Raw genomic sequence first — 25,601 nt, 5'->3', positions numbered from 1 at the left:
CAAGAAACCTTTGGAGCAAAAGAGCGGGGTCTATTGTTTTGTCCTTAACAACGTCAATTGCCTCACAGAATGCCAGGGTCTTGGCTTTCATTGACCGCTTGTACTTAACTGAAAACAGTGATTGACCCTCCATTGTTGCCACTATTTCTCTGCCAATAGTGAACAGGTTATGGACATTCACATCCTTATTTGCATTGACACCGGTGATAATGTTGCGAAGAGACACTTCATCAGAGAAAGGTGAAAAGGTCTCGAGTTTATCTGCAATTTTATCCAGGTCTTCACGATCTCTTCTCGTCCTTGACGTTCTTGCCTCCTTGTGTTGTTCACTGGTGACAAAGCTCTGGCGAGTGAAACCCTGCATTGCATCACTGTAGGAAGAGGACACTGGCACAGACAGAGTCCACAAGGCCCTCTGATGTTCGGACAGTCCACTTCCTCTGGGTGAGTCCTCCTGCAGTTTTTAAGGAGCGCATCAGAGCTTGCTCGATGACTAGGTCGCAACCCAGGCCTGCCCAGTACGCCTTACAACATGCAAGCCATTCATAAATCGTTAAATAATAAATAGAATAATAGTAGTAATTGTAAAACAAATATGATAGACACTGAAAGGCGAGTCGCCTTTAACATTTTACAGCTTTGGCGGCCATATTCTTTGACATCACATTTGAACCCTTTGTGGTAACCCTATCTTGGTAAACTTTTAGTATGTTTTTCCCTACATGTAATGCTACAAAAAACCCCCCAATAAAACGCTTCCTTGGAATTTGTTCAGGGTAAAGGATTTTTTTTTTGTATTTTGACTGGACTAAGATCTATGTATGCATTCTAGTATATGCTGTTACCTAGGGATTATAGATATGCACCCAGAACTGCTTGTGGTTCTGGGTGCATAGGGGACCTGACAGATTCACTTTAAAATGAATGGACTCATTTAGAAGTATAAGTTATCCTACATAAAAAACAAGCCGTCTTACTGCTTTGTTGATGGGAAAAGAAGGATTTTTGTGTACTCACCGTAAAATCTCTTTCTCTGAGTCTTCATTGGGGGACACAGGACCATGGGGTGTATGCTGCTGTGACTAGGAGGCTGACACTAAGTGAACATAAAAAGAGTTAGCTCCTCCCTGGCAGTGTACATCCTGAGCCGGAGGCGGAACTATGCCAGTTTTAGTGCAAAAGCAGTAGTAGGAGAGACCTGAACAACCATAACTAAACAATGTAATACAAGAGAAAAAAATGTGTGGTGAAAAACACAGTGCCTTATGGGCACGTAAATATATAATAGCCGGATGGAAACAAAGGTGACCCGCAAACAACATCGGGAAAACATCCGGTAAATGAAGACCTCACAATCCAAACAGGGTGGGTGCTGTGTCCCCCAATGAAGACTCAGAGAAAGAGATTTTACGGTGAGTACACAAAAATCCTTCTTTCTCTATCGCTTTCATTGGGGGACACAGGACCATGGGACGTCCAAAAGCAGTCCCTGGGTGGGTACATAAGCCGTCCTACAGATCCAAAACAAATACACAAATTCTGTAGGCAAGCTCTGTACAAATGTTTACTACCCTTTTAGAGGTGTGCGACGGCCGTCTGCAACACCTTTCTCCCAAGGCAGGCGTCTGCTGATGCCTGGGTGTGGACCTTGTAAAACCTTGTGAAGGTATGAAGACTGGACAACGTTGCGGCTTTGCAGACTTGCTCGGCTGAAGCCTGGTGCCTGATTGCCCAAGACGCCCCAACTGCACGGGTGGAATGGGCGCTTACTCCCCTCGGAGGGGACTTGTCCCTGATTCGGTAGGACTCCGAAATGGCTGACCTGATCCATCTGGCAATGGTAGCCTTGGACGCCGGCATGCCCTTCTTGGAACCAGAAGGCAGGACGAACAGGTTGTCTGATTTGTGGAAAGGCGTAGTTCTCGAGACGTAAGTCCTGAGCGCTCGTACTAAGTCCAGAGTGTGTAGTGACCTTTCCAAGGAACGAGTGGGTGCCGGACAAAAAGATGGAAGCACGATCTCCTCATTCAGGTGAAAAGGAGACACCACCTTTGGCAGGAACTCCGGAGACGGGCGCAGGACAACTTTGTCCTGGTGAAAAACAAGGAAAGGTGAACGGCATGAAAGAGCTGCCAGTTCAGACGTTCTCCTGATTGAAGTGACCGCCACCAAAAAAAACACTTTCCAGGATAAGTGTGAGAATGAAGATTCTTTGAGTGGTTCAAATGGAGCCAGTTGGAGGGATCCTAAAACCAGATTAAGATCCCATGGTTCTAGCGGAGCCCGATAGGGCGGATTCAGATGAGTGACTCCTTGGATGAACGTCTTGACCTGTGGACGTGATGCTAGATTTCTTTGGAAAAGAACAGACAAAGCCGACACCTGCCCCTTGATGGTTGCCAGCGAGAGACCCGCTTGCAACCCTGCCTGACGGAACGCTAGAAGCGTCGGTAGTGACAGAACTAGCGGAGAGAGATTGCCGTTGACCTCGCACCACTGAAAAAAGGCCTTCCAGGTGCGGTAGTAGATCTTTGAAGATGAAGGCTTTCGAGCCCTAATCATAGTCTGAATCACTCCTGGGGCAAAACCTGACTGGGCTAACAGCCAGGATTCAAGAGCCATGCCGTCAAATTGAGAACCCCTGAATTTTGATGGAAGAGCGGACCCTGAGACAGCAGGTCCAGCCGATCCGGAAGCCGCCATGGGGTGTCTGCGACGAGCTGTGCGAGTTCTGCGAACCATGCTCGCCTGGGCCATTCTGGAGCGATGAGAATCACCGGAATGCCCTCTGCCTTGATTTTCTTGAGGACTCTTGGGATCAGTGGCAGTGGCGGAAAGATGAACGGTAGTCTGAACTGATTCCACGGAAGAATGAGGGCGTCGACTCCTAGCGCCTGCTGGTCGTGGTAGCGGGATATGAACTGTGGGACTTGATTGTTGAACCGCGAGGCCATCAGGTCCACATCCGGAGTCCCCCACCTGTGGCAAATCTGCTCGAAAACCTCTCTGTTGAGAGACCATTCGCCCGACGCCAGACCCTGTCTGCTGAGGTAGTCGGCCGCCCAGTTTTCCACGGCGGGGATATGTACCGCAGAGATCCTGGAGTGGTGAGACTCTGTCCACCATATGATCCTCTTCACCTCTCTCATCGCCATGAGGCTCCTCGTGCCGCCCTGATGATTGATGTATGCCACCGCCGTTGCGTTGTCCGATTGTATCCTGATTGGAGACCCCTGGAGAAGGCGCTGAAAGGCTTGCAGGGCTCGTAGGACTGCTCTGATCTCCAAAACATTGATCGGGAGCCGGCTTTCCTGGTAAGACCACTGACCGTGAGCCGTGTGTTGATGGAAGACCGCTCCCCAGCCCAGAAGGCTGGCATCGGTGGTGACTGTCTTCCAGTGTACCGGTAAGAACGACGTTCCTTTGACGAGATTCTGGCTGTTGGTCCACCAGCGCAGCGAGTGGCGGACCTCCAGGGACAAATGTATCCTGCGATCCAAGGTGAATAGAGACTTGTCCCAATTGTGCCGCAGAGATAGCTGAAGGGGACGAAGGTGGAAGCGGGCAAACAGAACCGCCTCTATTGCCGCCACCATTCGGCCAAGGGCCCTCAAACCAAATCGTATGGACACCTCTCTGGAGTGGTGGATGGTCTGGACGTCCTTCCGGAGGGAGACAATCTTTTCCTGTGGAAGGAACATGCGTCCTTGGATGGTATCGAACTCCATGCCTAGGAAGGTAATCCGGCGACCCGGGGTCAACGAGGACTTCTTCCGATTGATGAGCCAACCAAGACGGGATAGAGTGTCGATGGTGACCTGGACACTTAGACGACAGTCGTTGAAAGAGGACCTTTTGATCAGTAAGTCGTCCAGGTATGGAATTACTAAAACACCTCTGGAGTGTAGGATCGACATGGCAGCAGCCATGACTTTCGTGAACACTCGAGGCGCAGACGCAAGACCAAACGGTAGAGCAGTGAACTGATAATGATCGTGTGCTACGGCAAAGCGTAGGAATTTTTGGTGCTGGTGAGCAATCGGGATATGCAGATATGCGTCCTGTATGTCCAGAGAGGCGAGGAATTTGCCGACCTCCATGGAGGCAACCACCGATCGGAGGGACTCCATGCGAAATCTTCGGGTTCTGACGTACCTGTTGAGGATCTTGAGGTCGAGAACAGGGCGCACAGTGCCATCCTTCTTGGGGACAACAAAGAGGTTGGAGTAGACTCCCCTGAACCGTTCCGAATCTGGAACCGGAATCACGACCCTTGAGCGGTGCAGAGATTCGATGGCGTGAAAAAAAGGACGAGCTCGCGCGTCCGACTCGGGAGGATGGGAAAGGAAAAAACGACTTGGAGGAATTGACGTAAATACTATCTTGTAACCCGAGACTAGGATTTCTCTGACCCAAGCGTCTGTGATCAAGGGGAGCCAGACGCGTTGGAAAAGAGAAAGGCGCCCCCCCACCTGGACTGCGCTGACGCGCGAAGACCACGAGTCATTTGGAGGAGTATCGCTAAGATCTAGATGCTGGTTTGGCAGGCTGGCGTGGTCTGGAACGCCAGGAGGGATTTGTTTTGAAAGACGGGTTCTTCCTGCTTCTCTGTGGGCATCTGTTCCTCCTAGGCTGTGTCGGGGAACTGAAGCTGCGAAAAGGGCGAAAACCTGAGGTCGGCTGGCGGCGCGGGATACGCCTTGGTCTCAGTTGGGGAAGGGAGGTGCTCTTCCCACCCGTAGCCTCGGCGATGATCTGATGTCCCCAAACAGTCGACCTCCTGCAAACGGGAGGGCGGTAAGGGATTTCTTTGAAGCCGCGTCTGCATTCCAGGCTCTGAGCCAGACCGCCCGGCGGATTGCCACCGTGCTGCTGGCCGCTTGTGCTGCGCAATTGGCTGTAGACAGAGATGCGTTAATGATGTACTCACCCGCCAGGGCAATCTGTGCCGCCATGTTGACGAGCTCGGTATCGCCAGACTGCGAGCGAAGCCCTCTGCGGAGGGTGTCGGCCCAGGTCACCATGGCCTTAGCTACCCAGACAGCGGCGAAGGACGGAGACAGGGCTGCGCCTGCCGCCTCAAAAGCCGAGCGGGCGAATCTCTCGATGTTCCGGTCCGTGGCATCACGGAGCGATGTTCCCTGCGGCAGAGATAGAACTGTATGCGAGGCCAGGCGGGAGACCGGAGGGTCGACCACTGGTGAGCCCGCCCATTCCTTCCTGAGATCCTCGGGGAAGGGATAGTGTAAATCAATCGACTTACCGTTGTTGAACGTCCTGTCCGGTTGCTGTCTGTGCTTGCGTAAGATCTCAGCGAACTCCGGATGATCGCAGAAATACCTGTGAACACGTTTAAGTCGTTTGAAAGATACCTGTGAGCTCTGGGTGGTTGCAGAGTCCGGCTGTAGCTTCAGCGTCGTATTCACCGCGTCGACCAGGCTGTCCACCATACGCCTGACATCGGCTGCCTGATCCGAATCCAGAAGGGAGGCTGCATCCGACTCTTCCCCTGAATTATCAGATGGTCTCGGAGACGAGTGGCACTCGGGCCTTGGAGGGGAGAGGGACCTCTGGGAGGAATTGGAAGACGAGACCGTGCGGGTCCGCTTCCTCGCTCCAGTAGTCGGGTCTGGGTCAGACCGACTGTTGTCCTGCGACGGCTGGACCTGCGGGGCCTGGCTGAGCGTAGGGAGCGACTGCAAAGCCTGCGCGATGGTCAGAGACGCCCTTGACAGGGAATCCACCGACTGGGAGAGAGAAGTCAGCCACTCCGGGGGAGGGAGCGCATTGGGGCTCGGTGCATCCTGTACTGCTGCAGTAGCAAGTGGGATGGGGGTGCCGGCGGCGTCTGGGGCAATCTGCGTGGGCTGTGGGTCAGGGACGCAAGCTGCGCAGAGGGGGGTAGCCTGGCCTTGGGAGAATTTTTCGTTGCAGGACGAGCACGCAAAATGCATTATGAAGGGGACCTGTTTGGATCAAGAAGGCTTACAGTTAGGCATGGCTGCTCAGGAGACTCCTACTAGAGCCACTAGGGAGGAGACAGGAGATAGGAAGGAAAAAAGTGAGGAGAAAAAAGTGTAAGAAAAGTTGCTAGTCCTAATCAGGAACAGCACTCACCCAGGCCTGTGTCCTCCCCGGGTCAGCAGGAGGCTCAGAGTAGCTGGGGACAGCCACCGGAAAATAGATGCTGCTGCTCAATGGCCTGCCTGTGCTGAGGTGGGCCGTTTGCAGAAAACGCGGGCTTTTGTCTCTTTTTTTTTTGTTTACTGAGGGGGCGTGCTAGGGATGAGCTCTGACTGTTGCTGGGCAGAACAGGCAGGGGGCGGGCCAGGGAGACGCGCGCGCGCAAACGGGGGGCGGAGCGCTCCGGCCTAAGCTAGGCCCGAAGCCGGGGACTAAATTTGTGAGCGGCGGCCGCCGGGAGCGCAGCGCTGCGCGCGGAGCAGAGCTTACCTGCGTCCCTGCGCGGTGTCCAGATGCCCGGGTCCCATCCTGGCTGCTGCGGCCCCCGGTGAGTGCAGGCTGCTGCTGGCAAGTGCCAGGGGAGGGCTGCTGGGGGGCTGTGGGGGAGACTGCAGAGCGCTCCTGCGCTGCAGTGTGTGATCCTTTGCCTGGGCCCAGTGAATCAGGGAAGAACGCTGGGGGAGGCCTGGTGCTGTGAGCGCTCCTGCGCTTGCGGTGATCCTTCAGTGCAGAGCATCCTCGCCGTCTCCACCCGAAACACCCCTTGGAACGGTACCATAGGGGTCGACGGGGAGTGAGCCCATAAACCATAAACGTGTGGGACCCCAAGCAGCCCCTGGAGTGGTACCATGGGACCGGAGGGTGATAGGGGCTGGCGTCTCGAGCCTCAAGGAACCCTGGGAACGATACAGACGAGGGTACTCTCTGATGCAGGGCCTTTTACCCTGCAGAAGAGATAACAAACGTAAAAAAGATAAGCGGCGCCGTATAGGATGAAAAAAAAAAAAAACGGAAAAAAAGGAATAGCCTAGGCTGAGGTTGGCCCACAGAGATATGGGCCCACATCAGCCTCCTACGACACTAAGCAAAAAACTGGCATAGTTCCGCCTCCGGCTCGGGATGTACACTGCCAGGGAGGAGCTAACTCTTTTTATGTTCACTTAGTGTCAGCCTCCTAGTCACAGCAGCATACACCCCATGGTCCTGTGTCTCCCAATGAAAGCGATAGAGAAATAAAGTTATAAATTTTGGAAGAAGGGGAGGAAATACCAGAAGTACAAAAATAACAAATCACCCGGAGGGACATGTTCAGACCAGTCTATCAGCTTCCCCCAATTAAAAACCTCTTTCCCAAGAGCAGAGTTTTTCACTTGGAGGAGGTTGATGGGCTGGTTTCCTCCTCTACCAGCAGCCTTTTTGTGGACAGGAGAGTTGTGCAGTTTGTGAGGAAAACTCAACTAACCAGCAAGTAGTGCTTCACAAAGAATATACTATAATATTCATACATGAGTAAGGCGGGATTTACACGTTGCGACATCGCTAGAATCGGCTAGCGATGCCGAGCGCGATAGCACCAGCCCCCGTCGCACATGCGATATGTGGTGATTGCTGCCGTAGCGAACATTATCGCTACGGCAGCGTCACACGCACATACCTGCTCGGCGACGTCGCTGTAACTGCCGAACTATCCCTCCTTCAAGGGGGAGGTGCGTTCGGCGTCACTGCGACGTCACTAATCGGCCGGTCAATAGAAGCGGAGGGGCGTAGATGAGCGGGATATAACATCCCGTCCACCTTCTCCCTTCCGCATTGCCGTCGGGACGCAGGTAAGGAGATGTTTGTCACTCCTGTGGGTTTACACACAGCGATGTGTGGAGCTGCAGGAACGACAAACAACATCGTACCTGCGGTCGACCCGACATTATGGAAAAGAACGACGCTACACAGATCACCGATTTTCGACGCTTTTGCGATCGTTTATCGTCGCACCTAGGATTTACACGTTGTGATGTCGCTACTGTCGCCGGATGTGCGTCACTAACGACGTGACCCCGACGATATTTCGGAAGCGATATTGCAACGTGTTAAGCCCCCCTAAGGGCCACAAAATCATTTCCCCAAGACCATACCTCCCAACTTCTGAAGAACAGAAAGATGAAATAAATTATGGGGCTTACGTAGAGCGTCACAGCAAATTTTGACCACACCCATAGCCACACGCATTTACCATTTTTGCTACCCTGGCAGGAGGAGATGTCAGTGGGGCGATGGCAGTGAGGGACCTTCAGCAGACTTCCAGAATTGCAGGGCGTAGACCCAAATCTTGGACTGTACTGTTTTATCCAGGATGGTTGGATGTAGAGAAAAGCGGATCAATTCACGGGACTCCAGTCCAGCATCCAAGTCAGTGGCACCTGGCAGCTGGACAAGAGGCCTATGAATTTTTTACCTTCCAGTCTCACAGGTGTGGCTTTTGATCATCCACAACTGGCGCAACATCATCTTCAGAACCTATAGATTCATTTTTTGTTTACTCATTCATCGTCGTAGCAGCCAGAATTTTCTCATCTTGATTTAAGTTTTCAATATATGGCTTTTTTGTGTCTGCAAGGCTGTGTTCACATATTTCATAAATACTATGTCTATTGTTTTTTACAGGAGTCTGCACAAACCTATGCAATAGCAATCTTCTGATAATTGTATTTTTTGCTGCATTTTTTATGCCTTTTCCCCATTATTTGATGCTTTTTTGGTGCAGATGTGAAGCTCAGTTTTTGAGTGTTTTTTTATAGTACAGAAAAGTTTTGATTCTGCACTTAAAAAATGTTTTCAGCCCTGTGCGCACTAGAAAAAGGATTTTTCTCAAGAAATTTCTTGAGTGAAAGATTAGCGTACGTGCGTTTAAAAAACGCACCAATAAAGCATGCGTTTTTGGTGCGTTTTTGATGTGTTTTTGGTGCGTTTTTTCTGCAGGTTGGTCCCTGCATTATTTAACCATTATCTATGGTAAAAAAAACGCAGGTACCTGCAGAAAAGAAGTGACATGCTCATTCTTTTTCTCAAGAAATTCTGCAGAAAGAATTTTCTTGAGAAAAAAAAAATGCAGTGTGCGCACAGCGATTTCTTTTTCCATAGGTTTTGCTGGGGAATGTCTGCAGAAAGGTTACAACCATTTTCTCAAGAAATTTCTGCAGCAAAAACGCAGGTAAAAACGCAGTGTGTGCACAGGGCCTTCAAATGCTTTTTGCTTTACTCTCCAAGTAGAAGTCTCTAGAGAATAACAGCAAAAAAAAAAAACAGCTGAGCCGCTTGACATCCACTTGGCTTGGACAGTTAAACAGGATAGAATTTTTCTGCAAAAAAAAAGCAGTAGAATGCATGCAGAATTTATGCAACATGTGAACAAGGCTTAAATGTCCAAGCAAATGGATGTGATTTCATGAAATCTCCACCCTAAAGCATCTTGCTGTTTAAGGACTTGTTTGTACGTAAATGCTGAAATTTCTGAAGCGATTTGACAGCACATTTGTGTTTCAAGTCGCTGCAGAAACACTGCGTAATGGATGCAGTGTTTCAGCAGATTACATACAGATTTCATGCGCTATGGATGCTGGCTCTCCCATAGGCCCGCAACACATATCCGTGCCTCCGATACGTGTTTGGTACGTTTTTGCACGTACCGGAGACACGGAGACACAGAGACCCATGTTATTCTGTGGGTGATGGCACACACGCATAAAATCACACAGAACGTGTGTCTGTGTGATAAGTACGTGTGTGCGTTTTCCCACATGGACAACATGTCCATTTTTGGCGGTCAGCACGCAGGCACGGACCCGCTAAAGTCAATGGGACCGTGCCTGCACGGACGGCACACGGAGTATGTCCGTGTTCAGCACGTTTCGTCCGTGTGCGTTTTTAAACGAGCGATCTATTTATTTTTTTTTGTTATTAAAGTCAGTCTACTTACCTTTTTTTCTGCTGTTCTCAGTCATACTTACATTGGCGCTCGGTCTTTTTTTTCCTCCGGCTCATACTTACCAATCCCCGATCACCAGCGCGGCGAGGAACAGCTGTACCGAAAATACGCGGCTTCAATTCATTTGAAAATGCCGGCCACTCAATCAATCTCGTATTCGCTGCTTCCCCCGCCCACAGGTGCCTACGATTGGCTGCAGTCAAACACGCCCCCACGCTGAGTGACAGCTGTCTCACTGCACCCAATCACAGCTGCCGGTGGGCGGGTCTATACTGTGCAGTGAAATAAATAAATAATTACCGTAATTAAAAAAGACGACGTGCAGTCCCCCCCAATTTTGATACCATCCAAGATAAAGCCATACGGCTGAAGGCTGGTATTCTCAGGATGGGGAGCCCCACGTTATGCGGAGCCCCCCAGCCTAACAATATCAGTCAGCAGCCGCCCGGAATTGCCGCATACAAGAGATGCGACAGTTCTGGGACTCTACCCGGCTCTTCCCGATTTGCCCTGGTGCGTTGGCAATCGGGGTAATAAGGAGTTATTGGCAGCCCATAGCTGCCAATAAGTCCAAGCTTAATCATTGCAGGCGTCTATGAGACACCCCCAATGATTAACCTGCAAGTTAAAGTAAATAAACACACAGTGAAAAAATCCTTTATTTGAAATAAAAAACAATAACAAATTCCCTCGTTCACCAATTTATTATGCCCCAAATACCCATCCATGTCCGGCATAATCCACGGAGGTCCCATGTCGCTTTCAGCTCTGCTACATGAAGGAGACAGGAGCTGCAGAAGAACACCGCCACTTCTGTCACCTCCACGCAGCAACTGAGGTGAGTAGCGCGATCAGCTGAACTGTCACTCAGCTTACTCGCGGCCACCGCAGGATCCTCCAACAGTGACAGCAAGTCGCCCGAGTGACAGCGATGAAGTCACAGGTGAGTTGCGGTCACGGGTGGAGGATCCAGCTGGCCGCGGGTAAGTGACGGCAGCGCTAGGCGCGCTGCTCTCTTCAGTCACTCAGGGGATTAGCGGTCACCGGTGAGTCCTTCACGGTTGACCGCTAATCAGTACGCGACACAGACAGAGCCGCGGTATGAGGATGAATTCGGGTGAAGTTCACTCGAGTTCATTCTCATCGTGCAACTCTGTCTGCTGTCAGCCGACATGTATCAAACAACATTTTACCACACACACGGACATTTCACATGGACATTCCACACGCACACACGGATAGCATACGCCATCACACGGATGTCATACGTACCGGAGAAACGCCCCAAAAAAATGGAACACTGACCCGAAAAACGGACCGTGTCACACGTACGTTTTTTATGCGGCAGTGTGTTTTTGGCCATAGACAGAGTGGGAGCTGCATCCAAAGCGCACAAATTAATTGACATGCTGCATTTTTGAATGCACGGATTTGGGTCAAAATTTTAGCATCCAAATCGCTGCGTTCAAAAAAAGCAACGTGCGCATGGATTATGCACAATCTACATAGATTGTGCTGGGGACGCAGGACGCATGCATTTACGCTGCAGTGCATGATGCATGATATTACGCAATGTGCGCAAGAGCCCTAACTGTGCGGTTTTGGTGCTTTTTTCTCTATTAGCTTCTACGTGGAACGTAGCAAAAAAAAATCGTTTTAAGTGCAAAATCAAAGCTTTCCAGTAGAATTAAAAAAAATAAAAACACATTTACTTCTGCACCAAAAACGCATCAAATAAGGCGGAAAACAAAAAAGAATCGCAGCACACATGCAATAATCAGAGAATATTGTTATTTTGTTGCGTGGTGCAGATGCCAGCAGAAAATGAGCAGAAAAAAAACAGTAGAAAAAAAAAACAGCATTTGCGCTACATGTAAACACGGCCCCAGCGCTACATTTTTCATGGATTTAATAGAGAAAGGTAACACCGGTCTGCAAGGGTACAATTGTTTGAAAAGAAATAAGTGATTTTTATATACTTTCGATAGCTGAAATCAGTAAAAATATGTGAAAAACTGTATGTGATGGAATTTTTTCTAAACACTGACTCCATAGGCGTTTTCTTGCACCATATTATGACCTCTTTGCGTGACCTTTGATGGATACTTTTAGTGTCATTAGACTTTGTAGTGAAGAAACAATGAAGGAACATTACAGATTTTGTTCGAAAAGTCTATTATACATATTTTGATGTAACACAAGGTGATCAGGACAAGTTGTGGGCTCCACATGTAGCGTGTTCTGTTTCTATAGGAGAACTACGACAGTGGTCTAAAAGGAAGAAAGAGAGTACGGCGCACACTCTCCTGACAGGAGCGCCTCAGCTGCGTGGAAATATATGCAGCCGACCTGCTCCTGTCAGGAGAGTTTGCGCCGTGCCGGGTGATACCGATGCGAGACTCGCACAGTGGCAGCCAGTCAAAGTTTAATCGAGTCCATGGTTCAGCCATGGACTCGGTGAACCCTGACGTTACCGCGAACACGGCCGAAAAGTGCTAAGTGACGAGCAGTGCAATGAATAGCGCCGGAAGTGATCGGATGATCAGATCCAGTAGCAGCAGCAGCCAGGAGATAGTGGGTCTGCAGGACGCGTCGAGGGACCTGTAAGTATAATGATAATGTTTATTATTAATTATATTCTTTATTTTAAAGGCTCCTGCCCCATCCCATAACTATAAAGTCCAAGCTCGGGGTTCAGACGCAAGTTCGCGTTATCTACGGCCCCGAACCTTACAAAAAGTTCGGGCGAGGCTCCCGATCCCGAACATTGGGGGGTTCGCCATCACTACTCCTGAATTCACATCTGACAATGAAAATTTTTAGTTGGCTCTTCTTTCTATATCAATGGTGCAACTATTCTTATAAGGCAGGATGCCCTAGAATAAGCTAACTTTACAATATTACAGTTAACATGGATCATATACTTGTCTGTCCAGCAGTCCTCAGTAGTAAAGAAGGCCGTTCCTTGTAGATGTAGAAGAGAGAGAATCTTCCTTGTTTCAGTAAAAAAAGACAGAGAAGGATCCATGTTGTCCTGAAGCCTAATGAAAAATCATGAGTTATTATTAATGCAGATCCATAGAAACAGATTTTACTTCTTTTCTTTTTTTAAATCATATGTTTGTTTCTTTTTTTATTAAGCACTAATGATGAGTGAGCGTGCTTGACACTGCTCATTACTAATTCGAGCATCAGGGTGCTTGGGTTCCCTCGTTAATCAGCCAAATATTGTGGATTCTTGAATGCCATGCTCGAGTCCACGCCCCGCATGTTTGGCAGCTGTTAGACAGCTAATCAATATGCAGGGATTGCCTGCCATACACGGTAATGCTGTAGCCGTGTTGGCTACTGGCATTACTATGATTGGCTGGCCGCATTGCATTATTGGGTCTTCCCTAGCACAAAAGGGTGTTTTAAGGCTTGCTTACCCTAATAATTCAATTATTTTTTAAAAAAACGACGTTGGGTCCCCCCTATTTTTGACAACCAGCCAATGTAAAGCAAACAAATGCCAGCTGGTATTATCAGGCTGGGGATGTGGTGACAATCGGGGTAATAATTTATGGGGTTGATGTCAGCTGTGTAGTGTCAGCTGGCATCAAGTTCAGGTGTTTCTCAACGCAGTGATTCTAGAACAAGGCCCCCTGGGAAAATATGCAAAATAGGACTGCCGCGGAAACACCATCACGTCTCAACGCTGGCAGGAAGCTAGCCAGGTCTTTCACCGGGAAGGAACAACCATGGGAAGGGCAGTCTCCAGTCAAGGAAACTGATGTTGATCTCCCTAAGGTCAATCATCCTTGTTTATGTAGTCTTTTACTAGGCATTGCTCCCACTAGCCAGTTTCCTACTCCACACTGATGAGGGGCAAATACCCCGAAACAGCTGTCTGTGGATGGATACCATGTTTTGGCATAGGCGGTTTTCTTGACTGGAGACTGCCCTTCCCATAGTTGTTCCTTCCCGGTGAAAGACCTGGCTAGCTTCCTGCCAGCGTTGAGACATGTGATGGTGTTTCCGCGGCAGTCCTGTTTTGCAATGATTCTGATGTAGTCCACAAATGAGAACTTGAAAGTCATGAAAAGCGAGGTACAGAAATAAAAATAAGAGACTGTGCCTCATCTACCAATTTATTATTAAAAAAAAATCCCCTTAGCTCTGATGTAGTCCATGGCGTTCCCACACTGGTCCCCGAATCTATGACGAGTGGTGATAACATCAGTAACGTTAATGCTTATCACCGCTCTTGCCGGGTCACACAAAGGGCAGCGCAAGATCCGAAATGTCTGATGAACTGTGATGTCACTGAGTTTGTGATAGTAAAGAGAATGGTTCTGCACTCGGAAGGAGTCGAGGTGCACGTGAAATGGGGTAGCCCAAAAAATCACAACTTAATAATTCACTGCACTCTCTAAAAGTTCATGCAATAGTAGAATTTATTTGTGGTATATGCAAAAAATGTTTTTGATAGTGATAAGCGACTTGTTACTGTGGACTGTTATGGTCACGAGACCACTGCAAATGATCTTGCAAAAATCCTATATGGTAGAAAATAATGCACAAGAGTATTTGGAAGCTGAGCTGGCTGCAATCTGCTGACCACATATACACAACTAGAAGTAGCGGTGGAGCGTTCCTAACCTACCTAGACGCCTCGTCACCGCCGGAGAAACTAACTAGCCTCAAAGATGAAATGAGGATCTTGCCTCAGAGAAGCCCAAAGAATAGTAAAGCCCCCTACATATAAAAACAGTGATGTAAGGAAAAAGACAGCACACAGATGGTTAATATAGGGTTAAGCAAAGTGAGGCCCTGCTAGCTAAATACAAAAAGGATGGAAAAGATTACTGGTTGCAGCCAGTAAAAACCCTAAAAAAAATACCAACACCTGATAAACAAAAATACCTTAAGACCACATGGTCTTTCCTCTCATTATATCAGGTATTCTTGTGCAAATACAAACTCCTAATCAGACTGGGAGTAAAGAAAACTCCCTTCTTGCTAGGAATAAATCGTCCTCAGAAAATAGTGCAGAAAGGATGCCTATTCCCATGCAAGAAACAAAAGAGAATCTTCTCAATTGTTAAATTAGGAACAGACTTCATAGTTTAAGCAGAAAACGCCCATAGGTACAATTCAGCCTAAACCCAGTCCAGAAATACAGCAATAATACCTAAAATATAACTTTTATTAATTCCTTTAAAAATAGGGAAGGATCACCTTGCCTATGCATAAAAGTAAAATAAATGCAGGGAATGAACCACCTGCTGGGATTCTCCCAACTTCAAGGGGAAACCAGCAGACCCTGTGAGGTAGCAAACACACTTTAAATACAATTGGTGTTATAGCAATATGAACTAATCAACCGGATGTGCAGTTTATATAACACAGCTGCTTATTCACACTATGTTGATATTATTAACAGCAGCGTCATCCATCAGATTATTAACCACCAGTAAAATAATAGCAAGAAGTCCTAATTAGACCCCAGCTACCAGTGTGATTAGTGATTATTTCACAACCGGTTGATACTGGAAAACAATAACCAGGGATGCAATCACCATAGGTTAACCTGATACTCTCTATCAGGGAACAATCTCACCCAAATCCTGGTGTCTTGTTTCCCAGAGTGTCAGTGTGTCATCATATTCGGCGTAATCCAAAAAGACCTTCATCAAAACGGTCTAGGACCCCTTATGAATAGACCCACTTCTCCTCTCCCAGACTCTCCTCCTTCCGACGCGTTTCCTGTGTATCATTCATCAGGGGAGCTTAAAGGAGTAGACCTAAACTGGGTTATCTATTACGAAATAAGAGGGTTTTAGCTGTAGCCCTCCAAACATAATCCTCCCTCCATATGCAAGGAACCATAGAAGAAAAGGCAGAGTGACTCACCAGGTGGTCACGGCGTTAGTCCTGTATGCCGTGCACCTCCGTTTAGAAGCACAATATTTTTAAATGATCACTCTGCCGCCTGGCGTCTGACATCACTTCCGTTACCGCGCCCACCACTTCCGCCCGGTGGAACGCATCCGTGGAACGCTATTGCGTCCCACAGGAAGTGGTCATCAGAACCTTCCGGCGCGCTCCCCGTGTCAGTATGATTACACGAGGATGGGCGTGCAAGACGCCCAGCGGTCCGCCCCCTTCTTTTCTTAGGTAGGGATAGCGCAATGTGCAACACACCAGTGCGCATGCGCTAGGTCCGTGATCGGACTGACCCTGACATATAAAGATATGGGCGATGGGCATTAACCGTACATCACCCAAAGGGGATAATCAGAAAAACCAACGATTTTAATGACGGGCGTAACCGCCTTGTGTACCAGATGACATAGTCCTGTTTTCGAAATTATGCAAATCAAAAAATTTGTATGGATACCGGTGCAGAGATAAAAAGGAAGCTCTCATAAAAAACAACAACAGGTAGTGGCGGATAATAAACCAACCAATTCTAAACATCAGCAATGGATCATTATAATGGTCCTGAGAGAGGCATTTGGGGATTGACACTGGATACCTGAACATGGGGCTAGGGTGTAAAAGGAGCCATCATAAATGACCCAAAGGAGGGGCCTGGCATTAGATGCATAAAATGAATATCAAAGATGGAAAGACAGTACAAGAAACTAACAACTCCATCACCTGCTATGCTAGTCTAATGATTCTAGCCCTGCCTGGCTGCGGAGGTCGGCGCCCTATTAGGACGGTGAATGGCACCCCCGCTCGTTCGGTGGCTATCCCTCCTATCTATCATTAAGAGACTAGTCTCACAAAAAGGGTGCATAGGAAATACATTCGTTGAGACCATGGGGATGGACCGTTTTGAGTCGAAAAATCCATCTACATTCTTTTTGGAGGATTTTTTTATCCCAGTCCTCCCCCTCGCTTCAATGGGGACACAACGTCAATCCCTTGAAAAGTAATTTGATTGACGTCACCCCCATGATGAACATTCAGATGTTTTGCCAAGGGGGTATCATTTCCAACCCTTATGTCTCTCAGGTGTTCTCCCACCCTTCTTCTGAATTCTCTCCTAGTCTTCCCTATGTACTCCAGACCGCACAAGCATGTGACCTTATAAATGACTCCCTTAGTGCGGCAATTTACAAAGCAACGAATACCATATTCTTTCCCTGTGTTGGTACTCCAGAATTTCTTGCCCGTTTTGACCACACTACAAGCCACACACCCACCACAACGATAGCAACCTTTTAGACTATTTCTAAGCCAATCACATCCAGTATTCTTATTATCCACAAAATGACTATGGGTCAATCTATCCTGTAGTGATCTGGCTCGTCTAAAAGTGATCTGTGGTCTTTCTGGTACCAGATTACCAATGTCAAGGTCCATCTTCAAGATGGACCAATGTCTCTCCAATACCTCTCTCATGGCCCTTGATCCATTATTGAATGTTGTGATAAATCGAACTAAGTCTGTAACGTCATCCTGTTTAGGTGGTGGATATAACAGAGCTGGCCTACTGATCTTATCAACCTCTTCACGTGCCTTTTTTATGACAGCGGTTGGATAACCCCTCTCGCGAAATCGACCCTCAAGGTCGTTAAACTGCAGCACACATTTCTCTTTATTGGAACAGTTTCTTTTTATCCTAGAAAATTGCCCCTTGGGGATGCCCCTCTTTTGGGACAGCGGATGACTGCTCTCCCACCGTAGCAACGAATTTGTCGCCGTCTCTTTACGGTGGGTACTTGTGGTAATACAACCGTCATCAGTCCTTTCAATGAGGACATCCAGAAAGGGCAATCTGGACTCGCTAGCCTCGAATGTGAAAAACAAGCCCGTGTGCACGTGTCTCCGGTCCGTGTAAAAAATGGCACACATGGACCGGCGGCACGTGTGTCGGAGGCCTTAGGGGCACTTTGCACACTTCGGCATCGCAAGCCGATGCTGCGATGCCGTGTGCTATAGTCCCCGCCCCCGTTGCAGCTTCGATATCATGGTGATAGCTGCCGTAGCGAACATTATCGCTACGGCAGCTTCACATGCACTCACCTGCCCTGCAACGTCGCTCAGGCCGGCGAACCGCCTCCTTATTAAGGGGGCGGGTCGTTCGGCGTCATAGCGACGTCACACGGCAGGCGGCCAATAGAAGCGGAGGGGCGGAGATGAGCGGGACGTACATTTCGCACAATGCTTGCATGGATGTATGTGATCTCACTATTACGAAACATATGAGCCAGCTCCATTGCCGTGTTTGTGGCACTAGAACTGATAGACGATGAGCGACTTATTGACTCCAATATTTTGCCTGGACATCCACCTTTTGGCTTTTGAATGGATGGATGGAAGTCATTTCATATTCTTCCTACGATTATGGCATTCATAGGAGGCAAATTAGGAATTTTCTTTGCCATAAGATTGCTATTGATGTGATGGATGATGCCGTTACTCTTTTCTTGGGCAATCTTCTTCATAGCTGCTCGATAATTCAAACCAGTGACATTCTGCTTAGAAATCAACCTAATAACACACTCAGCTATTAGGGAATGTGAGAACAGGTTGTAATTTCTAATATACAGGAAGAAAAAGATTTCTCAAACATGATGATTCAAACCAGTGGCATTCTGCTTAGAAATCAACCTAATAACACACTCAGCTATTTGGGAATGTGAGGACAGGTTGTAATTTGTAATATACAGGAAGAAAAAGATTTCTCAAACATCAGGAGCAAAACAGTAACAATGCAGTGACATGACAAGACTCTACATAACTATTCATACGCTAAATAGTTGCAAGCAAGTCAAATTTTTTTGTGAGCTAGCTAAGATGATTGTCTATAAATGAAGGTAGACTCACACTCAAAGTTTTAGTGGATGTCAAAATATGAAGCCTGAACGTCAAAAGTTCAAAACATTGTTACCTTTTTGCTCGTCAGTGTAAGTTCCACAATTGCATGTGCTTAAAAAAAATGTCCCTGTGCTGAGATAATCTTATAAATATTCCCGGCTATGTATTGTGTAATGGCCGTGTCTGACCGTGGTCTGATCATACCACATCTCCTGGGCAGAGGAGGAAACAAAAGCATACATTACAACATGGCATCGCAAATTATTCATTTCTTTGAGGTAAAACATTGCTTAAAAACAGGCAGGGAAATGCTTTACCTTACAAAGAATTAGCTGTGATCCCATGTTGTCCCATCTATATATTCTCTTTCGCGTCCTCCCCTGTCCAGGAGATGTGGTATGATCAGACCATGTCCCCGCACGATCGGACACATCCATTACACTGTACGTAGCAGTGGCTCATTGACAATATTATCTCAGCACAGGGATATTTAATATTAACACATCTAATTGTGGAACTTATTTTTGTTCCAAGATTTATTGATTAAAATGAATTTTGTTTGTGGGAAAATCCCTTTAACCACATTAAATTGTGCCTTCACTTTTGTACATCTGCTGAAAAGTCTGGAAATACAGATATATTCCTGCCATCAATGTATACATATATATTATCTCTAAGTTTACAGGAGGTCGGAAAGGTAGTCTGTGTGGCCATGCAATGGTGAGAAGTTATCTTTTCCAAAAGTATTAATTAGCAACTTTTCAAAAGGTGTTGACACTCAATTTTTTTCTGGAAAACCCATAGGTCTTGTGTTATTTCTACATAGTTATTTTCTAGTTCATCTGCTTCCTTATGAAGTATAGTAAAGCACTGTAAAGGTGGTGTCACACACAGCGACGACGACAACGACGTCGCTGCTACGTCACCATTTTCTGTGACGTTGCAGCGACGTCCCGTCACTGTCGCTGTGTGTGACATCCAGCAACGAGCTGGCCCCTGCTGTGAGGTCGTTGCTCGTTGCTGAATGTCCAGCTTCATTTTTTTGTCGTCGCTCTCCCGCTGTGAAGCACACATCGCTGTGTTTGACAGCGAGAGAGCGACAAAATGAAGCGAGCAGGGAGCAGGAGCCGGCGTCTGGCAGCTGCGGAAAGCTGAAACCACTGTAAACATCGGGTAACCAAGGGAAGACCTTTCCCTGGTTACCCGATATTTACCTTCGTTACCAGCCTCCGCCGCTCTCACTGTGCCAGTGCCGGCTCCTGCTCTGTGCACATGTAGCTGCAGTAAGCATCGGGTAATTAACCCTATGTGTACTGTAGCTAGGAGAGCAAGGAGCCAGCGCTAAGCAGTGTGCGCGGCTCCCTGCTCTCTGCACTGTGACATGTAGCTGCAGTACACATCGGGTTAATTAACCCGATGTGTACTGTAGCTAGGAGAGCAAGGAGCCAGCGCTAAGCAGTGTGCGCGGCTCCCTGCTCTCTGCACATGTAGCGACGTTATGATCGCTGCTGCGTCGCTGTGTTTGACAGCTAAGCAGCGATTATAACAGCGACTTACAAGGTCGCTGTTACGTCACAGAAAATGGTGACGTAACAGCGATGTCGTTGTCGCTGTCGCCATGTGTGAACCCAGCTTAAAGGCCCCGTCACACTAAGCAACATCGCTAGCAACATCGCTGGTAACGAACAACTTTTGTGACGTTGCTAGCGATGTTGCTGTGTGTGACATCCAGCAACAACCTGGCCCCTGCTGTGAGGTCGTTGGTTGTTGCTGAATGTCCTGGGCCATTTTTTAGTTGTTGCTGTCCTGCTGTGAAGCACAGATCGCTGTGTGTGACAGCGAGACAGCAACAACTAAATGTGCAGGCAGCAGGAGCCGGCTTCTGCTGAGGCTGGTAACTAATGTAAACATCGGGTAACCAAGAAGCCCTGTCCTTGGTTACCCGATATTTACCTTTGATACCAGCCTCCTCCGCTCTCACTGCCTGTGCTGCCGGCTCCTGCTCTGTGCACATGTAGCTGCAGCACACATCAGGTAATTAACCTGATGTGTGCTGTAACTAGTAGAGCAAGGAGCCAGCGCTAAGCATTGTGCGCTGCTCCCTGCTCTGTGCACATTTAGCTGCAGCACACATCGGGTTAATTAACCTGATGTGTGCTGTAACTAGGAGACTGGGGGCTGGTCACTGGTTGCTGGTGAGCTCACCAGCAACTCGTGTAGCGACGCTCCAGCGATCCCTGCCAGGTCAGGTTGCTGGTGGGATCGCTGGAGCGTCGCAGTGTGACAGCTCACCAGCAACCTCCTAGCAACTTACCAGCGATCCCTATCGTTGTTGGGATCGCTGGTAAGTTGCTTAGTGTGACTGGACCTTAAGTTTCCCTTGATATCATTCAAAACAGGAGGTATCTGATCTTCATTAGCACTTACTCTTCCCTCTAATTCTTTTATCTTTTCGTATGCTTTTTCTAGATCCCTTATCAGGAAAATATCCGATTTCACTGTGCCCATGTAAGAATTTAGACTGGCCAGGGTTATATTTCAGTGAGACTGCTGAAAACACATCTGTAAGGCTGGGCTCACACGGCCATAGATTCGCTCATGCAAGAAAATAGGCCCCATTATGCTAATGACAATTGGCTCAAACTCTGATCAGAGTGTCATTTACTGTGATCTGATTCTCTCGCATAGGAGAATCAAAGGACAGGTGGTGAAGATGGAGGACTTAATTTCTCCATATTCTCCATCTTCTCCATTGTCATTGTTGATGTCAATTGGATTGTACTCGGATTACATGTGAGTGCAGTCCAATGTTTTCAACACACCCACAGACTTGAATGGGTGTGCATTGTCCAATATATGCTGCCAATCGAAGCAAGCTGTGATTACTTTCTTATTCTGAATTGGCATGACAAAAAAAGCGCTGCTCAGCACTGCCCCATAGTATAACATTAACATTGGTCTGAGAGCTGTCCAATAAAATATTGGATAACTCTTGTCCGTGTTATACACTCATGTAGTGAGCCCTCATAAGAGTTCTTTCCCTGTTAACTGAAGGGAGGCATGTTGCACTTCAGGAGTAATTTACACTTTCTAGCTCTGCACCATCTTTCCCGGAGACATAACTGCATCACTGCAGGCTGAAACCTCACTGCCACCCCCATCACATGCTAAAGCTGGGGTCACACGGGCATATGATCTCCCATACGAGAGATTCGGCCTAATTATGCAAAAGATACTTTGATCACACTTTGATCAGAATTTCAGCTAAGTGTTACTTACTGTAACCCTATTCTCTCGTATGCGAGAATCCACCCACAGGTGAGGAAAAGGTTGAAAACGTAATTGTCACAACTTATCCATTGTCGGTTTCAGCGTAAATTGGACTGCACTCGGATTATATCTGAGTGCAGTGAGATGTTTTGCATGCATCACTGACTTGAATGGGTGCATGACATATGTTATACGCTACCAATCACACCATGCTGCGATTTGTTTCTCATGCTGGATTGGCATGAGAAAAAAAGTGTTGATCATAGCCCCATATCCTAACATTGGACCTAGTACTATCCAATAAAACATTGGATAGCACTCGGCCAATGTATAGGCTTGTGTAAGCAAGCCCTAATGGCCTGTCTATCAAGTGCTCTTTCTCGGGCTCACCTGCTCCTGTAGTCACGTTGTTATCTATTAGTGCAAAGCGCTCTAACTTCACAGCTACAAAATCTGTATTACACGAGAGTCTTCTCCCGTTGTGCCATGTTAGACTGACCTCCTTCCCTTCCAGTGCAACTCCTCTGCCTAGTCATTACAGCTTCTACTGTAAGCAAAACTGCAGCAGCTTTTACAAGACCGATCTGTCCAGGAGTTCTGGGATGAAAAGTCGGCTCACAGTCTCTAGGATGCCACACCCAATGGAAACAGATTCTGTTGTGTTAAAGAGAACCAGACAGCTGATACATGCTGCCTGGGGGCTATTAAAGGGGTTGTCCACTACTTTAACATCAATGGTCTAACTTAGGATAGGTCATTAATGTATGATATGCCAGGGTCCAACATCCCGCACAACTACTGATCAGCAGTTCTCAGGGAACATATCCCCCATTTTCTGGAAGTGCAGGCTCTCCATGTGAGGAGTGTGGGTGCGGTCACCTGAGAATACTGCACTCACACTCCCCCTTGTCCACGCCACGGCAGTAAGACCTTCAGTAACCCTCATTCCAGAATATGGGGGGCAGGATCAGGGAACGTATCCTCCATTTTCTGGAAGTGTAGGCTCTCCATGTGAAGAGTGTGGGTGCAGTGACCTGAGAATACTGCACTCACACTACCTGGGTCCACAGCACGGCAGTGTGAGCTGCAGTAAGTTCAGTGTCACTGCTCGCAGGGAGTCGGCTGACAGCCGCTCTGTGCATGCGGTTGGCATCATTTAAGAAGGAGGAGGAGGGATCGCAGGGATCATCGCTGCAGGAGTTAACGGGAAAACCGGTGGGTGATAGGGTGAGACGTGGTTTGACCTGGCGAGAACTTTTCTGTCGCATCTGACATGTCACATGCAACAGAAATCTGAGGAGGAGGATGAAAGCAGCATTCGCGCTGTCATTTTAGATCATCAGGAGGGGAAGGGGAGGGGGACCGAGGGCACTTTGGCCTCACCAGGGGAGGAGATTTATCTTTCATCTGACATGTTTGATCATGGCAGGTGGGAGAGAAATCATTTTTTACCGGCGCTGTTATTTACTGTAGCGTGACTATCTTTATAAGGTGTGTAACAGTGATCATGTGATCGGGGACTGGAAAAAAAAACAAAAAAAAAAAAACGCCCGAATCGTGATCTGCAGGGCCTCAGCACCCCCAGAAGCTGAAACCTTGGAGCTTTCCCGACGCTGGGGGGCGCTATTCACTTTTTTCTTTTTGCCATTTTAAAAAGGCGATATGGAAGAAGTATACTTTCCTGCCACGGTTTGATTCCGTACAGCCGCCGTAAAGGGGTTAAACTATGTTTTTCTCTGGAATGCCGCAGTGTTTTAGAGATAAAAATGAATGGCTGAAATAATACAGTCAATGTCTGTTACATGCTGCCAAGTATTGGGCAACATATATCAGTTGCTAGACTCATCTTATTAGTTTCATATTAAACAGTGCTAAAAATTGTGACTGTATATCCAAATTCCCCACCAAGTAAAATGTTCTTTGTTCTTTTATGATGCAAATAGTGCAGAAAAAAAAAGTATATACAAATTTAAAAAGGAGCTGTTTTGATTCCTTTACAAAAAGAAAAAAACAAAATTACTTACTCTGTAGTTTTACTGGGATGACCGAGAGAGGGAACTGGAAGGAAGTCCCATTTCTGAAGACTTTCACAACATTTTAAAGCCTGTGAATTGTGAGAAACTGGGTGGTTATTGCAATTAATAGAAATAATGTGGAATATGCCATAAATTCTGTTCTAGAATCTGTTTTTTTAAGAAAGCACAAAGGGTCGCAAAGACTGAATGCATTACCCATATATAATCCTATTTAAGGACCAATGTGTCTAAATATCTGAATGTCCACAGCAAAAACTAGATTTTTGGTACCACCTTGCCTGATGGAATCAGCCTACTCAATTTAATGATAAAGCAGTAGTAGAAGAGCAACGTAAAAACACGCCCAACCGGGCACCCAGGCAAGGGATATGTATTCCCCAATGAAGACTAAAGAGAAACAGATTTTAAGGTGAGTACCAAACCTCTACATTTTTCGGTCACTTCATTGGTGGACACAGAGCTATGGGACATCCTAAAGCTGTCCTTGGGGTGGGAAAAGAAAAAGGTAAGCATTCTGTTGAAATCATAGAACTTACTAGTGAGGCTCAAGCAGAGGCTTGAAGCACTGCTGCCTGCAGAATCTTCCTGCCCAAGCTAATATCCGCTGAGGCAAAAGTGTGGACCCAGTAAAATTTCATAAAGGCATGTAGCTCTGTCCAGGTAGTTGCTTTGTCAGAGCTGCAGGGCCCTAAGCCTCATGACGGACCCCACCAGAATCCCCCACTGCCCACACACAATGCGCCCTTATGCTAAACAGGGGAACCATGTTCCTAATTTTATCAGCATGAACAATGGTTGCTTATGTATAGCGAAAGAGAGTCACTTTGGAAGCGTCCTGACCCCTACGGGGCCCATTTGGCGGGACAAATGAGGAATCAAACTGCCTAAAGGGGGGGGGGTCTGACAAGTAATAATGTAAGGCCATCAAACATTCCCACTATCCAGCCTGTTTTCAATCGGATGAAATGGAGCAGGGCAGAAAGAAGGTAAGGCATTGTCCTCATTAAGGTGAAAAGCCAAAGCAACCTTGAAGAGGAGCATTGTAACCAGCCTCAGCACAACTTTGTCTTGATGAAGAACAAGGTAGAGAGTGTGGTAAGAAAGCGGCGCCAACTCCCAAACCCTACTAATAGACATGATGGCTATGGAAAGCCACCTTTTGAGACAATAGAAGCTTCAGGATTTTGGTGATGGGTTCCAAAGGAGTGCACTTTAAAACCTTCAAAATAAATATATAAATGTGTCTTTGCTTACCAATGGTCAAAAAACAGCAAAGCAAAAATTGGTGTTATAGAACTGTGGTCACAATTAAAATATAACCTTTAATGGTTAAGTTAAAATACTTATAAACCACACAACATAAATGGTTGTAAAACTAACCGAGATAATTAGAGCTGATGTTAAGCTCCTCCTATTACCAAGTTAGGACAAGTTGTACCCGGTAGGAAAACCTCCACCGTAGTGACAATAGTTGAGACAGTAGTGTGAAGTTGTCTCATAGATAATACATAAACAGTAATCCACAGTAATCAATGACC

The 25,601-nt window shown here is 47.3% G+C and overlaps 1 protein-coding gene across 4 annotated transcripts in view; it reads right to left on the bottom strand.

Annotated features, from left to right (window-relative positions):
- ERMARD (ER membrane associated RNA degradation) overlaps positions 1-25,601 on the bottom strand; it is a 179,984-nt gene that overhangs the window by 42,680 nt on the left and 111,703 nt on the right. For 3 of the 4 annotated variants that reach the window (XM_075339637.1, XM_075339636.1, XM_075339639.1), the window contains 2 exons: positions 24,052-24,131; positions 12,868-12,984 (listed from right to left, as the gene is read on the bottom strand). In XM_075339637.1, coding sequence (XP_075195752.1) covers positions 12,868-12,984; positions 24,052-24,131 — 197 coding nt within the window. The remainder of the gene's footprint in view (positions 1-12,867; positions 12,985-24,051; positions 24,132-25,601) is intronic. The other variant, XM_075339638.1, reaches the window with a different exon arrangement.

The sequence above is a fragment of the Anomaloglossus baeobatrachus genome, chromosome 3 (genome assembly GCF_048569485.1).
Source record: "Anomaloglossus baeobatrachus isolate aAnoBae1 chromosome 3, aAnoBae1.hap1, whole genome shotgun sequence".
Classification (NCBI taxonomy): domain Eukaryota; kingdom Metazoa; phylum Chordata; class Amphibia; order Anura; family Aromobatidae; genus Anomaloglossus; species Anomaloglossus baeobatrachus.
Note: the sequence above shows the minus strand (reverse complement) of the source record. Positions and strands in the feature narration are given on the sequence as shown.